The sequence below is a fragment of the Pelodiscus sinensis genome, chromosome 14 (genome assembly GCF_049634645.1).
Source record: "Pelodiscus sinensis isolate JC-2024 chromosome 14, ASM4963464v1, whole genome shotgun sequence".
Classification (NCBI taxonomy): Eukaryota; Metazoa; Chordata; order Testudines; family Trionychidae; genus Pelodiscus; species Pelodiscus sinensis.
Window position 1 is genome coordinate 41539956 of NC_134724.1, and position 17380 is coordinate 41557335.

A 17380-nucleotide genomic window follows, 5' to 3' on the forward strand; every position below is an offset into this window, starting at 1 on the left:
ACAGCATGGTACCTAGTTGGTTCCAACAGTCAGAAATAGCATGTTCATAATCTGTCAAATACATATTACTAAACAGTAGAAAGTCATCTACACGAACTACTTACCTCTGAAAGTGGTCTTGCTTCTCATCACGGGGCTTTCAAATATGCCTGGATCCGACTTGTGCACCCATACAGAGCATCCTAGACTACCTGGTGCATCTCAAAAATTCCGGCCTTACCTGCGTCTCCATTAAAGTACATGTTGCCGCAATAACTGCCTTTCATCAACCTGTCGAGGGATACTCAATATTCTCCCATCCAGTAATGAAAAGGTTCCTGAAAGGAATGACCAACTTGTATCCACACCATATTCAACCTGCAGACCCTTGGGATCTTGAAATGGTCCTCAATGCTTTGATGGGTAAACCTTTCGAACCCATAGCAACGTGTGACCTTAATAATCTATCTATGAAGGTTGTTTTCTTGCTAGAAATTACCTCTGTGAGGAGAGTTGGCGAACTAGCTGCTCTATCAGCCTCACCTCCCTATACGGTATTCACCCACGAAGGGGTGAAATTGCGAATGCAACCGCGTTTTCTACCCAAGGTGAACTCGCGTTTTCACATCAATTAGCCTATAGTTTTGCTTATCTTCCACCCCAAGCCTCACCCTTCGCCCAAGCATGTGCGCCTACACCCTTTGGATGTGAGACAAGCCCTGGCCTTTTATATTGAAAGAACTAGACTCTTCCGAAAGGCGGACTCACTACTAGTATCAATAGTGGAACGTTCTAAGGGCCATCCATTATTCACACAACGCATCTTCTCCATTATTGTGCAATGTATAAGGAGTCGCTATAACCTGCGAAATAAACCACTGCCGTCGACATTGAGAGCCCACTCGACTCGGGCTGTTGCAACATCCATTGCTTTCCTCAAGGGAGTTCCATTAAGAGATTTGTAGGGCTGCTTTGTGGTCTTCGAACTTAACCTTCGCTACACATTACGCCATCCCCAATCTCCTAATACCAGATTCAGCGGTGGAGTCAGCAGTGTTATCCATGGTTACGGCACATTAGCTCCGAACACTCCTCCATTTATGAGCTACTGCTGTACATACACCTACAGCGGAGCATCCACGGGACACTGCTCGAAGAAGAAGTTACTCACCTTGTGCAGTAACGATGGTTCTTTGAGATGCGTGTCCCGTGGATGCTCCACGACCCGCCCTTCTCCCCTCTTCGGAATTTCTCTATTTTTATGTCTTTCAGATCAAGAGGCAGGAGGAACTTGTGGGAGCCGGACCGTGCGCACTCAAAAGGCGTGAAAAGCCACGAGCTGCATTTTGTGCATGCGCGGTCCAGCAGACTACAGCTGGAAAAGATCTCAGATCTGCGGCGCCAGGACAAGCCTGACACCTACAGTGGAGCACCCACGGGACACGCATCTCAAAGAACCATTGTTACTGCACAAGGTGAGTAACTCCTTCGCAGGGCTGTTCCCCACTTTGACACTCCGAATGCAGAAGGTGAGGGCCTGCAAAGCTCAAAAAGAAGACCCCCACCCCAAATCTTTGCCTCTACAGACACTGGTTGCAAAAAGCTCCCCCCCAGAATCACAATACACAGATTTCTGGGAATCACTGCCACCACCAAGTGATTCTATTCCTAAAACCATGGGTGAACACTTGAACCCACCACCAGGGGTATCCCAAAAGAGCTTGAAAAAATAAAAGAAAAACATGCTGAAGGTTTTTTGTCTGTCAAGATAGACAGACCTTCCAGGACACAAGAATCAGATCGTCACCATAAAAGTTTTTTTTATTACAAAATAAAAGATAAACTTGATAAAGTGCACTGTTGCTAGATGTTATAAAGCAACTAAGAAAACAAAACATGGAGAAAAGTCTCTGGGCACAGTGTTAGATGGTAAATGGGGAGGAGAGGCATAAATTCACACAGAGCATTTCAAACCAAACCACAAAATAAAGAAAAATTACCTTCATGTGACTAAACCCACTTTTCCTTTACTTATTTCCAATTTTTTCTTTATTAAGTCCACTTCCATGCCCCAGATTCCTTGGAGGCAGGGTGGTCCTTCCTGGGTTTAAATCATTCTGTGTGTCTCAACTCCTGTTTTTTCTCTCCCTCCACAAAAAAAGCAAGTAAGGAATCTATATTTAATTCAAATTTCAACACTCTATCTCGATTTGTTCTCCCGACCGCCTGGCCAACATCTTTGCAAGCTACCTGAGTTTAACCCCTTAGTTACTGGGTGTTGGTCAGCATTCCTCTTGTCCATTACACGGTGTAACTGCTAAAAATTGTTGAGGCTACATGATTACTAAAATAATCAATATTGAACATCCCTAATATCCGTTGTCTTTGTACTGAATCTCGTCAGTGTTCTTTAAGGAGCTCACAAAGAGCATTGTTGGCTTCAGGTAACTTTTACTTGATTTAAACAGAAAATACCGAGAAATGAGTCCATCTTTGTTTTCTCCTCTTGAACCTCAAGTTTGCTTAGTTGGATTTAAAAACACTAGTTCATCTGCTACTTGCTATTTTGTTGTGTTCTTGCCATTTTGGCATAAATATTCAATTAATGTTTTTTTGTAAATATAAGACTTAATTGATTTAAGTGCTAACTGTGATTCTAAATCAGATTTATTACATCATGTTATTTCCTGCTGATTACATGTTATCACAAGATCCTTCAGAATGTATGTAGTAGTAATTTTACCAATTAAAAAAAAATTAAAAAGTAGGTTTTACAAATGTAGTGCCACTCAGAACTATGGTATTATACATATTTTGTATATTGAAGTTTTTAGGCCAATATCAGCCTCTGCAAAAATCTACATCAACCCACATGCAGAAATGGAATTAAAAACTCCAAAGTTTGATTGGAATATAGAAGTACAGAATATTGCTGTTGAACTCACGAAGCCGCAGGTAAATTATCTGGTTATTTTTACTTTCTGTTGAAGGATTATGACCTTGTCTGTAGATATTTAATTAGCTAGGTTTGTTAGTTACATTTGCACTTTAATATCCATTGGCAAGTGTGGTGACTTATTTTAGTCTGTGTTGTGACAGGCATTCACTGGTGCTGGTTCGTGATTAGGGCCCAATCAAATACACTTTCCTTTTTGGTCAATTTCAAGGTCACAGGATTTAAAAAGTCATAAATATCATTTTTCAAGTATTTAAATCTGATATTTTATGGCAATTAGAGAGTAGTGGTTTCTGGCTGAGAGCCCAGCTATGAAGGCAGAGTCACTGCGAGCAGCAGTACAGAAGTAAGTCTGCCATGGTATTGTATGACCCCTGCCCCTTACTTCTGTGCTACTGCTGACAGCACTTTTCCTTCAGAGCTTGGTCACTAATTAATTGATAATGGCCACCCAAATCTGAAGGCAAAGCAGAAGTAAGGTTGGAAATACTGTGCCCCTCTTTCAACTTCATTTTGGGTCAGGAACTCCAATTTAAGGAACCTTAAATTTTCCATGATGTTAAGCAATATTCATTTCTGCCAGATAATCTGTGCTATGATGACATATATAAAGATGTGATGGTGCTCAGTGTTCACATAGGACATAGTTTCTGTATCGGTGATCATGCAAATAGTAGTGTGGTATTAGTGTGACCTTGCGTAATGCTACATAAACAAGAAGAAAGGTGGGGATCATGTACTGGAAGTACTGAATGTGTTTATTTTGCTCAGGAGAGAGCCATGGAGAAGAGCCATACACAGGCTATTTAAAGCTAAATAGCATGTGATTTTTTTTTATTCCTCACTTTGAATTTTATGTGGCTATATGAGTGTCTCATTTGGAAGAAGCTAATTACAATATAAAATAGACTCTAGGACAATTGTGTACTTCAAGTTGGAGAAGTCTGTGTAATAGAACTTGAAAAACCTTACAAAGCTTAAGGAAATAGAATGGACGTCTGAATAAAAATACAAAAATGTAAAATTTGAGAGGTGGGTAATTTATTTTAAATGGCCCATGGTGTATTGTTTGAAATTATCCATGTAAATTAAAGCGAAGAACAGGTAAAAATGAATAACACTGAAATTGTAAATGCTGTTCACAGAAACAGTTATATATGAGGCTTTTGAAGCATCTCCATGAAACATTAAACCAGAGATGAGTAATGTAGAGAATAGCTAGTATCAGGGCTAAGGAGATGGGCTTGATAACATGAGATACTTCACAGCCATGGCTTTGGGGCTGTTGTATGACTGCACTGCAACAAATTGAAATCTGTATATGATTTTCAGTTGCATAGTCCTTTTCAGCTGCTTAGAACTTGGTTAAGGTTGCTGTTTAGACTGAGGTTTTTCTAGATCTGGTCTAGTCCAAGAGTGTAATCTTGTGGTATCCATGCTATATTACACAGAGCATGGGGAATTCTAATAAATTTGTGTGTGGATTCCTGTAATACAGCTGAGACGTATGGATAGTACATTGTGGATCATATGCAAAGTGGGAGTGAGGGAGAGAAACCAATTTGAGAAGCTCTACTGCAGGGAGACAAGCACACTAACGAAAAATACAAATTTATATCTTTTAACTGTGATGTATATACGTGCAATTTGATACTTTATTAGCCTTAAACCATGCATTTCTATATACTTCAGGAACGCTAGAAGACCATTATGTATCTCTAAGTATAACTTGATAATTGCACGTAATTAAACTATGTAAATATGTGGTGGTAAGAAATAATTATTTGTTTCGTATATTTAGTACCTCAGTATGATTGACCTTCTGGAGTCCGTAGATTACATGGTTCGAAATGTACCCTACAGAAAATACAGACCAGAAGTACCTTTGCATAAAAATGCTAAACAATGGTAAGATGTATTGCTTTGCAGAAGTGCATTAAATTATCAGCTTCATATTGAATATCCTGCAATTGTTGGGTGACTGAGTAATAAATGCCAGAAGCTTTCATATGAGCCATGATCATTCTTTCTTTTCAGGGTAGAACTGTTTGTTAGCCTCTTGATTTTTCTTTCATGTTAATATGCCTTAAAAGTAGATGTGATGGCTTAGGTACTACTCGTTCAGTTTTAAAGTAATGCCAAAAAGGAAAACTGTAGTTAAACAATTGGAGAGACAAGGTGGTGAAGCTAATATCTTTCACTGGGCCAACTTCTGTTGGGGTGAGAGGTGAATTTTTGAGCCAGATAGAGCGCCTCTTCAGGATTGTGAAAAGTACTCTGAGCATCTCAGTAAAATTCTAAGAGAAACAAATAGTTGAGCATAAGGAATCAGTGCATATTCTGAAAGAACATTCAAGGTCACAAAAGCTCTTCCCTCCCCCCCAAAACTCTCCCACCTTAAAAATGCAAAATTTGAACTAACTGTGTTCAGAACAATTAAACTCCTTCGTTCTGAACATTATTTACTATTAGTTTAAAAATGACACATGGGTTCCTAAGTCATATTTCAGTGCACCTTGAAGATTTGCACGTGAATAAACTTCCCCACTTTCTTCTGTATAACTTCCTTTGAGCTGCCTCTTCCCAGAGTTGTCTGGGGTGGGAGCTTACATTTCATATAACAGGGCTTGCATCTCATGGCCCCCTCACTGCTAACCTGTTGTCTGGCAGCTGCCTAGGAGGCGCAAACCATTTGAATAGAAGCAGTTGAAAGGGTTTGTGCCTCCGGGCAGCTCCCAGGCAACTGGCCAGTGGGGCAGAGCTGAGAGCTCTTTTTACTTGCTTCTGTTTAAAGGACTTGTGGGTGCCAGGCAATGCAGCCACCGAGCAGATGAGCTCTTTAAATAGAAGCAGTTGAAAGGGCTTGCGTCTCTGGCTCCTTAGCAACGTGCTAGAGGCGCCCAGAGCTGCAAGCACTTAGTGTTCCTGTTTAAAGGGTTGGTGCCTTCCTTGTTCCTGTCAGAGAACATGAAAGCCGTTTAAACAGAAACAGCTGAAAGGGCATGCAGCTTCCCATGCCTCTAGCGTATTGCTGGAGACACGTGACCCCTTTCAGCTGTTTTCATTTAAAGGGCTCTTGTGTTCCCCGGTGCTGCTAGGCTATGTTGCCTGTGAGGTGTGGGGAAGGCGCCAGCCCTTTAAATAGAAGCACTTGAAAGGGCTTGCAGCTCGCCACGTCTCTAGCACATTGCTAGGGAGCCAAAGATGCAAACCCTTTCAACTGTTTCTATTTAAAGGGCTTGCGCCTTCCACGCGGCTGCTAGGACGTAAACCCTTTAAATAGAAACTGGTAGAAGGGCTCGCACCCCTCTCCTGCTCCAAGGCAACTTGCTAGGGGGTAGGGTCTGGAACTGCCTCATGGGCTGGATCCAAGCTACAGTGGCAGGCTCCAGCCTGCTGAGAGGCTTTTGCCCTCCCCTTGGCTAGCTGCTAAAGATGAGGTGAATTGGGATGCTGATGTGCAATGTTGTGAAAATTAATCCAAAAACTGGAACAACTCATAGTGGAAGGTTATAGAGTTACAATTTATTCAGATACTATGAACAAAATGTTGATTTACTGTTGTTTTTCTTCACCATTTAAGTTGTACATCATAAAATGCAACCAAAAATAATTAATACAAATGAAATGCTTACAGGTGGAAATATGCAACGAACAGTATTCTTGAAGTTCACATTAGAAGATGCACTCGCATGTGGTCATGGGGTAACATGAAACATCATAGACAGCTTTTGAAGAGTTATAAAAATGCGTACAAGAACAAATTAACACAGAGCAAACTATCAGAAGAAGCACAACGACAAATTAAGGTACTTGCTGTTAATATGATAGCATATTTGACAGTGGAGTATTGTTCTATACTTTAGTCTACTTTTTGTAACAGCCCTCTGGGCAGCCAGCATATTCAATTAATTCTTCTCTTACAGAAGAACCTTGCTTAATATTCACACTTGATTAAAACTAAGGGACAATCTGGAGTAGGTATTGTTTTACTTATGCAGTGTTTTTAAAACAAATATTTTAAAATAACAATCAACCTTTTAGAATAAGAGCCAGACGAATACCTAGAAACGATCTACTACAAGACAGACCCAAGAAAACCAACAATAGAACACCACTGGTCATCACCTACAGCCCCCAACTTAAACCTGTCCAACACATTATCAATAAACTACAGCCTATACTGGAACAGGATACTAAACTCCAAGAAGCTTTGGGAGACAGACCCATAGTCTCCTTTAGACAACCACCTAACCTCAAGATGATTCTTACCAACAACCACAGGACATAACACACTAATACCAACCCTGGTACCTTCCCTTGCAACAAACCCCGTTGCCAGCTTTGTCCACATATTCACTCTGCTGACACCATTATTGGGCCTAACCAAGTGAGTTATAAGATCAAGAATACATATTCCTGCGCATCCAGAAATATAATTTATGCTATCATGTGCCAAAAGTGTCTGTCTGCTATGTACATTGGACAAACGTCTCAGACGCTTCGCCGAAGGATTAATGCCCACAAAACCGATATGAGACAGGATCACAAAGAAAAAACAGTTTCTTGCCATTTCAACCAGAAAGGACGCTGTCTCAATGACTTAATTACCTGCATCCTACTCCAGAAGCCTTTCAAATCTGCACTTGAAAGGGAATTCTCTGAACTGTCATTCATGCTAAGATTCGACACTCTACGTGTGGGGCTCAACAAAGACACCAACTACCTTACCCATTACAAAGATAGCTTCCCCAATTATCACCTCTAATACCATTAGCTCACAGACATTTACCTTTCCCCACCTCTAATATCATTAGCTCACAGAAATTTACCTTTCTTCCTCCCCCCCCCCCCCCCCCCCGCATCCCCCTTCTGTTCTGAAATGTGATTTGTCCTTTTCATATGTGTTCACTTTTTTTAAATGGTATCCTTTGGTATATATGGTTGTGACTACTCCACTATTTGATCTGAGGAAGTGGGTTTGGCCCACGAAAGCTCATCTAATAAACCATCTTGTTAGTCTTTAAAGTGCTACATAGTCCTGTATTTTTTGTTTAATCAACCTTTTATTGAGAGAGAGTGCCTGATTCTTGCATGCAAAATGTGTATAATGAAGTATAAGGTCAGGAATTGTAAATGTGGTGTTTATTAAAACAGCATGTGTCAGTTTCACAGTTTGGTGTTGAATAACATTTTAGCCATTTCAATAGTGTCATTTTTAAATATTTCAGAAATAGAGCTTTAAATGTGGGGTAGATTTGAAATTTTAGGTTTTTTTTAATCCTTAGAATTCTTGACCTCTTGTACAAATAAGAAGATGTAGTTTAAACACACATGGGAAAAGAAAGCCAAGATAATCCTTAAACTTAAGATAAAATTGATGGCTGGTGGCTTTTTATACTACAATTCAGAGCTCCTGTGTATGAGAATACTTCAATTTTCAGCTCCAAAGTATCACAAAAGCTACATTTTATTGTTAACATGTGGGCACTATTAAAAGGATTTGTGGTCTTCAGTTATGTTCAATTTCCTGAATTGTAGATGAAATGTACTCCCAACATTTATTGAACTGGAAAACTAGTTTATTAAATATTCTGCGTTAAGACAACTTTCACCTTCCAGTGACCTGTTGTAAAGGGATCAATTCTAAAAGGCAGAGGCTAGAAAGAAGACATAAATGGATTTGTGGAAATGGATGTGTGGAGTAGGTTAATGCAACAATTTTTTTAAGAATCCTTAAATTAATTCATCTTGCTTTAAACAGGGTATTTATTTTTTCCTTTAACAGGATCTAGAAAGATCATTGGATGTTTTCAACATCATTTTAGCAAGACAGCAAGCACAAGTCGAGGTAATAGAATAAATAGAAAAAGTTTCTAATGTCAGTAACAATTATTTATGTACTTGAAGTTAAGGTACGGCTTGTAGAGAATTTCTAGCCCTATATGAAAGAATTTACAGTGTTTTGTTGTCTTGCCTACATTATAGAAGTAGATGAGAGGAGCTTCTTGCTGGGCTGTTTGCTATACTACATTTTCTCAGTTTGATGTTGAGTCTTAAGTTTGTATCAGTCATTGAGACTTCTAATACTTCTGCTGGCCCAGTATTCCATAGCATGTTATACCTTTGTCATTTTTTCTTGATAATATAGCAAAATACTCCCTTTCTTTTATTCCATTGCAGAACTACTTATATGCCTGCATAGCCTCCTAAATACTTGATCTCCACCCTTAATGATACACTCCCTAAATATGTGGCTGTTTGATATTTCTTTTTATCACCCAGCCAAGCATAATGCCTATTGAGGCAGAGATGGAAACAATGAGATACACATCAGGGTATGGTTAAATGCAGAGCTCACAATTTATTAAGCAATTAATAAATAAGGAAGCACTGCCTGGAAAGTCTGTTACAGTGCAGTAGCCCTGAGTTTTTTGCTAACCTGAGTGTATGTATATGTAAGCAGTGCCTTTTTAATATCCCCTGGCCTGCTTGGAAATCTTGGCAAGAAGCCAGAGTCTAAATCTTTTCTCTCCAACCAAGAAACACTGAACAGGAATAATTCCTACTTACAGCTTCTCAGGTAGAAGGAGTAAGACGATACATGGAATAGCAGCAGAAGTGGGTGGCATGACCTCAAATACTATTGGACACAGCTCTCCTGGGAAGAAAGGGAGGGAAATTAAACATAAATCAGAGTTTACTCTTGCTTTCCTTCTGCTCAAAATGGTGGAAGGTGATTGTTGATGCATGTGTCCTCATGGTTCCCAGTCATATTTTAGGTAGCAAGATGAGCTCTTCAGTAAACTATGAATATAGATGATGCAGCTTTCTCTAGTTTTTGCTCATTTGTAATTGCTCCAGTTTTAAATATATTTTTTAACTTGATGCCCAGAAAGATGCTGACAAGTCTGACAAAGTAGTGTTCTTTTTGCTGACTATCCTATTGCAAAGTCTTTTGAACTTTGTCTGCTGTGGCACCTCAGATTAAACTGAACAGAGTTTGTGTTTCTAGTGCCATGAGAGGCAACTATTGTTTTAGTTTAAATTTCTCAAGCATTTATGCTAAAGGTAGCTGAAGAAATAATGTAAGACATCTTTCAATTGTAAATTCTTTGAGGGTAGAACTGTCACTTAGAATTTGGAGTAGTTTCCATAGGGTAAAGCCTGTGCTTAATACCTAAAGTGGAAGGTCTAAATATAAATGAACAAAAGTAAAATGGTGGAATTATCAAGATGGATTTCTGGCAAACCTGAAAAAGTATCTAACCTTATAGATCCTTCCCTCCCTTTCTCCCCTTTGGTTTTTTGTTGTTAGTTAGATTGAAGCCTCTTCGGGGCAAGGGATTATAAGTAGATAGAAGGGCCCAACTTAGAATAAAAGTCATGTTACACAATGAAGCATTTTTGCCCCTTTAAAATACGGAGCCTCATATAATAAATGCTTCCATTTATGTTAGTTCTGTCTTTGGTTAGTGTCATTATAGTAATTCCTCATTTAACACGTGCCCGCTTAACACCTTTTCGTGATGGCATGGTTTTTTTTTTCCTGGAATGTTTTTTGAATTACACGACCATCCCCGGAATAACACGATTTCCTCAGATGGCCCATTGCCGGGGGCTGCGCAGGGCTTCCCCCGCCTCCCTACAAAGCGGCGGAGAGTTCGCCACTTGCTGTGCCGTTCCCCAGCGATCCCCCCCCATTCCCACCCCCTTCGCCAGACGCAGTGCGGGTCCTGGCAGACCCGTCACAGGGGCATACTCCCAACCCAATCACCTTCCCTCTCCTCGCCTTCCCTTCCCCAGAGCCAAACACCTACCCTCCCTGCGGTAACTCAGTCCCCTTTCTCCCCCGACCTTATGTCCCGGTCCCAACAGACACCACAGCTTGAAATGCAACCCCCACCTTTTCCATTATTTTCAGTGGGGAAAATTGACCCAGCATAACATGTTTTTACTTAACACGATCATTTTCTGAAACATATCTATAGTGTTAAATGAGGAATTCCTGTACTGAAAATTCCTGTGCACTGTTCGATGTCCATTGCTTAACTTCTGGGAAAACACAAGTTAATATGCAATGGCTCTAACATTTATGTTTTGTTTAACTAATCTTTGGTTTGTAGGTAATAAGGTCAGGACAAAAATTGTTGAGGAAGAAATCTGCTGATGGAGAGAAGAAAGGTGGAGGATGGTTTAGTGGGTTCTGGGGTAAGAAGGAATGTAGAAAGAAGGAAGAGGAAGAATCAACAGTTCCTGAAAGTATGTTTGAATTTAAATAGGTTATTTTCACATGAAGCTTAACAAATTGTACTAATAATTAATTCACTTGTGGATAAGTTGCTGTATGGCGAGAAGAAGGTAGAAGTATGGTGTGTACTGTATTCTTGTGTTTTAATTTTGGATCGCTGCTGTTGTATCACTGAATAGATAGTAATTCAGTGAAAACACATTAATAAAATAAGTCAAAAAAGCTATGGCCTGTTGCAAATAATGTGTGAAAATTTCAGGATTGCATTGTAAAGAAAAATATTGAATTACTTATGATAGTTGTAAAAGGAAAGTACTAACTAGCAAGTTCATCTAGGGATAGTTGGCTGTTCTGGCCAGAAATCCTTAGGGTATTCATAAAATCATAGGGTTGGAAGAGACCTCAGGAGGCCAGAGTCCAACCCCCTGCTAAAATGAGGACCATTCCCAACTATTGCTTGGTGCCTCGCACAAAGGGGTATACTGATGCTACTTGGGGTTTCTCTGAGCTGCTGTAATTTTGGTGACGTTATACTATGTAATTATGTGTGTATATATAACTTACTAACCTGTGTAGGGAGAATATGAATTACATTGCATAATTTAAGATAATTTTAAATACTTCAGTTTCTGCTATGAAGTAAATGCCCTAGTAACATATGGTGCCAAGATACATGAATTAAATTCTTTTCCTTGCACCAGTAATGGTTACTGATGTAAATCTGAATATTTCTTTTTTTAGCCATTGATGACCTCATGACCCCAGAAGAAAAGGCTAAACTCTTTACGGCTATTGGATATAGTGACAGCTCTCATGACTTGACTTTACCTAAGAAGGTAAACTGACCATTTTTAATGAAGGAAGAGCAAAAACTTTGTTGTCCTGATATACATCAATAATACAAGTGATATTAGCAATAACTATATTTTGAGTGCCAATTAGTCACTGATATTGATCTGCCAAAGAATACACACACTGTAAGTTCTTATTTACAGTGTATAGAGACAATTATAAATATCATGTCATGTTGAGATTTTGGTGTCCAGCAGTCAAATGCATCTAGAAAGTTTGATCTTTCCAGTGTTATTTCTTGCTGAGTGTTGGAAGGGAAGAACTTAAATTGGTGTTTAAACTTAGGTATTTATTTGTTAGAATTCTATTGAAATCAAATGTTAGTAAAGTATTGGTGATTCCTTGGCTCAGTGAAGAGTCAGTGTTCAGGCCTTGCAGGATTGTTTGTCTGAGGATGAGAAGTTGATTGAATCAGGTATATTCACAGTGTAGTTGTGTTAGGTTAAAAAATGCACATTGCTATTTCCTGAAGGCAAAAGAAATAGCAAGAGGCAGTTGAATTGCTCAGAAATTGCGAAGTCTTCCACTACAGCAAGTTATGTGCACCCAAAGTTCATAAATCTTAGGAAGATCCTTAAGATTTTATTGGATGGCCAAAAAGTCACAATTGCGCTGGGAAAGGAAAAGGGCAGTTTAGGTGGAAACTGGTTGATTCACTGGTGAAATGCAGGAAACAATTAGAAAGTAATACACAAAAAAGTGGAAATAGTAATAAGATTAAAATAGAAGTTAGCAATTGTAGAACATTGATAAGGGAACAAAGATCTCAGAGAGAAATCCATGGCTTGCAAGGCTAAGGACAGCGATGAGCTCTTTAAATATATTAGGAACAAGAAAAATTCTGACAGTAGTATGGACCCTCATTATTAGATAGACATGTTCCAAAGGGATAGCTCTGCTTGCTGTCAATAAATCCCTTAACTGAATTAAGAACTGGTTAACTGACAGATTTAAAAAACGCAGTTGTCAGTGAGTAGGGTCATTTGTAGTAGTAAATCACTGGAGCACAGCTTTGGTCTTGGGCTAAGGGACTTGGAGTGTGAGAAGTGCTGAGCTGAGCCTGGGGCAAGGAGTTAGGGTGCAGGAGGGGTTCAGAGTATAGGCTCTGTAAGGGAGGCTCAGGGCTAGGACAGAGGCTTGTGATGTAGGAGGGGGTTCATGACTGGGGTAGGGGTTGGGAGCTGGCTCCAAGTGGACACTGCTTACCTCAGGTGGTTCCTGGCTGGTGATGCAGAGGGGCTAAGATAGGCTAATCCCTGCCCTGGCCCTGCACCACTCAAAAGCAGCCAGCAAACACCCTCCATCCCAAGCCCTGTTGTGGCCGCCCCCACTCCATCCCAAGCCCTGTTGTGGCCGCCCCCACTGTTCTGTGGTGATAGAATACAGGGTGGGAGATGGGAGCACTGATGTCAGGGTGCCCCCTCCTCTCCCTTCTCTGCTCTGGACAGCAAGCAGGAGGCCCTTAGCGGAGGCAGCTCCAAGGCAAAGGGCAGAAGGTGCGCAGCTGTGGGGGGAGGGGCATCTGAAGTGCTGTGCTTGATAGCCTCTTGGCCAAACCAGTCAGGATCACTTGTCAGAGGCTCCAAGATCTAACAGTAGTTCCTTACCTACTGGCTGGTGACCACTGTTCTAGGACCATGGAGTGTGCACCTCCGCAGAACACAGCTAGTGAGGAAAAAAACATACATTACTTAAGGAGGGCATCTTTGGTGGTAGCAGTACACTTACCAGTATACTCCTATTTGGTGTACATTGCTACCCTTTTAATTTTTGCTCTATACGCTGGTAGTCATGTTCCTTATAGGGATGTGAAAGAGTAACTGTGTACACAGTTAACCGATGAGCCTGGCATCACTGGTTAATCTGCACAGTTACACGCAGGCTTCTGATATGTGCAGGGAGTTGGCTCCCAGGGAGCCACGTGCCCTTCACCCCCACATGTAATCATGCAACTGCTGAAAGTTTCAGTGGTTATATGTTTACTTAAATGCTTAGCTTAGGACTGGTAATCATGTACTCAGAAGAATTTATGGGTTACATAACTTTTTTCCAAGTTCTTATGGGAAGGAAAGTTCCAATCCTCTTTTTTGTTTAAGATAAAAAGAACTCATTTCCTAGTCTCAGAAAGGAAAAGTATGCTCTGCTTTTGTGTGAATGCAAATGTAGGTTCCAGGACAATAATCGAAAAATGTTTATTTATATAATCTTTCTTGCTGCTGAGACTAATGTATATGTTGTTCAAATCATGAATCAAGGTTAATGACCACACCTAGTAATGGTGCCTTTTGAGTTGTTCTCCATGAGATTAGGAGTTGACTGGATTTCCATCAAAGTAGCGTTTGTCTTGAGTAAAAATAATTGCAGTGAGATGGAGTTGATTTCTCCTCTTTCAGAGAAAGGAAATACCTCAGTAACTTTTTTTTAACTTGATGAGAGGGAATGATTGATGTCAGGGGACTCTACAATAAGTTTCTTGCCTGGGTAACCAGGCCAGTGGATTGACTGTACTAAAACTGTCTAAAACAGTGAAATATGTGGTAAAAATAAAAAACAGGAATTATCATGAAGCATTTGTGCAGACTCTTAATAACAATTTCTTTATTTCCCTGACTAGTATGTTGCTCATGTAATGACTCTGAAGCTGTTAAGCACTTCTCTTACAATTAAAGAAGACAAGGATGTGCCGGAGACTCTTAAAGTACAGATAATTGATCTAAGCACGAAAATATCACAGAGACCAGGAGCACAAGCACTTAAGTAATTACACGTTTGCTTTTTCATATTTCTATGAACAGAGATAAGATTTCCAGGGTGCTAATATCCACTCTGCTTATTCCTTAATTATTGATTCTTGAACAATGCAATTTGTTTTGTCTGACTCTCCCGATTACATTATTTCAGGGTTTTTTTTACATTTTAAAATGTTTTTGTAGGTAAATGAAATTATAAATATTGATTTTTAAAATATTTAAGGTAGCCATTCATACTTATGTTGCTTGTCTTCAAACCTTATTTTGTTAAAAGTAATACCAAAACAAGCTCTATAGTAAATACCAAATGGTCTGGCAAAAGTGCCCCCTTCTACTGTGCAAGTTGAATAAGTGATTGATAGTACTTGGCATATAGTCCTATTGCACTTGAAAATCTCAAAGCACATTTCAAAGGATTAATTCTGCTTAACGGGTAATATAATATGATACAGAGATTTGAAACAATAAATATGGTGTCCTTTGTCCAATATATGGATCTGTCCTCAAAGCAGAGTTAATTTTCCAGCTCTTAAACAAACGTCATATTGAATCTTCACAAAGGAACTAATGTACTCTCTTCCTAAGTTTCTGCATTTGGAAAATGAACTTGTGCACATTTTCTCTAATTGACGATACCATATTGGTGGTGCGATTAGAAATGACTTCAAAAAAGAAGAAATTTAAAAATATAGTTGGCTATTCCCAAAAATGTGGAAGGAGATATTAGTAAAATCATCATCTCTGTAATACACCATGATTACATCCTTGGTTGTTGTTGTTTTTTTTTTTCTTAAGAGTAATTAACACCCCACATCTCTATGAACCTGCTCTAAGATGACTTCCCTATTCTAAATTCTTAAGTTTTTTATCACTAAAACTGAATGAAGATCTTAATAGTTGTGGAAAAATGATGTATTTTTTTTCCCTAAGGTGCAACCAACCAACAAGCTCACATTATTCAGAAACTTGGTTCCTGCTTGCACTGAAGTAAATAAAGACCCCCCCCCCCATTGATATCAAAGGGAGCAAATTGAGTTATAACTTGCATTGAAATCTGCAGGATTAGGCTCCTAATTGGCCTTCCTAAATCATTAATAACTTTTAAAAAGTATAGCGCAATTTGACTATCTCTGCATAATAGATTCAGTTACAAGAGAAATGCAAATCTGAATGTAAAATGAAATTATGTTGAATGTAGATGGTAAGGATATTAAAATTGCAGGGCTTAATTTAGTCTCCTATTCTTTTCTTTGTGTAGCCAGTGTTGTCAACTTAAACTGTTCAGTTTCATTTAACCTACGAAATTTTGTGATGCCTTTTTATATTTAAGAAACTCCTAAAATCCTTTGGCATGTAGTTATTCCTATGAATTTGGGATATTTCTTGAGTGTTCTGGCTAATGTCTTGTGTTGACTTACATTGTGTTTAAGGCACTGTTGTTTCATGTAGGAGCAAAGTGAAATTGCAGTGCATATTCCATTGCTATGTTCATATATACTTGTGAATATTTAAAAGAATTCTTGTCTTCATTTATAGACTGGAGGCAAAGCTTGAGCACTGGTATGTAACAGGACTGAAACAACAAAGTATTGTACCTTCTCTTGTGGCTTCTATTGGGGATACCAGATCATCTTTGCTTAAGATAGTGTTTGAGATAAATCCAGAGGATAGTACTGCTGACCAGAGCCTGATAGTTGACTCTCAGCCTGTGGAAATCATATATGATGCTGTGAGTAATAGTCACATTTGAAACATATGGGAATAGCTTTCACTCTTTCAACCTCATTGCCTTTCCATCTCCTTTCAAATACTGTTCCAAAATAAGAAAAAATATTTGCCTCAGTTTTTTGCCATGCCAGTTTACTAAATATTTAATTTATATTTTGGAATTGATGCAGTTTGTATTGAATGATTGTATATAAACTTGATTATATTTATTTTTAAAGAGAACAATAAATGCCATGGTGGAATTCTTCCAGACGAGTAAGGGAATGGATCTAGAACGGCTAACGTCAGCCACATTGATGAAGCTGGAAGAAATAAAAGAAAGAACTGCTACAGGTAAATATATAAAAGTATTGATAAGTGAACTGTTAAATATTAGCAAAGAGTGTGGGGACCTTAGCTGCGAGGCAGAATTAGTTTCAATATTGCTGCTTGAAAATCTTTGAATCAGAATTGAGTTCTGCTTCTCTTTGGGCAACCTAAGCTAAGCTGCATGAGTGGCCCTCCTTCTCAGAGGGCTGCAAGATTGTCGTAATCAAGATGGTTTCCTGGAATAGGGTAGTTTTGCTAACTGCACTTCCACATGTAGAATTTGCATGGTGTGCCATTGAATCATAGCAGTGCTTTGACTGGATGGAGAGGGAGGACCCAGTTCCCACAATCAATGTTGTCTGCAATCAGCATGCACTTCGCTTCATGTGTCCTTACTTTACATGCATGTCAATTCAGTAATACCTGTGTGGATGGAAGCCCGTGGAATCTGGCAACCTTGCACTTGAGTAACAGTAAATAAAACGTCTTGTTCACACAGAGAAAACCCCAATGGCCTGGCCACAGGTTGCCCATCACTACCCTTGAGTCAATACA

The 17380-nt window shown here is 39.3% G+C and overlaps 1 protein-coding gene across 5 annotated transcripts in view; it reads left to right on the forward strand.

Annotated features, from left to right (window-relative positions):
- The window catches only part of VPS13C (vacuolar protein sorting 13 homolog C), a 220597-nt gene that overhangs the window by 55478 nt on the left and 147739 nt on the right, over positions 1 to 17380 (forward strand). For all 5 annotated transcript variants that reach the window (XM_075897681.1, XM_075897679.1, XM_075897678.1 and 2 more), the window contains 9 exons: positions 2807 to 2934; positions 4737 to 4843; positions 6573 to 6744; positions 8724 to 8786; positions 11062 to 11197; positions 11928 to 12022; positions 14653 to 14795; positions 16325 to 16517; positions 16735 to 16849. In XM_075897681.1, the coding sequence (XP_075753796.1) occupies positions 2807 to 2934; positions 4737 to 4843; positions 6573 to 6744; positions 8724 to 8786; positions 11062 to 11197; positions 11928 to 12022; positions 14653 to 14795; positions 16325 to 16517; positions 16735 to 16849 (1152 nt within the window). The remainder of the gene's footprint in view (positions 1 to 2806; positions 2935 to 4736; positions 4844 to 6572; positions 6745 to 8723; positions 8787 to 11061; positions 11198 to 11927; positions 12023 to 14652; positions 14796 to 16324; positions 16518 to 16734; positions 16850 to 17380) is intronic.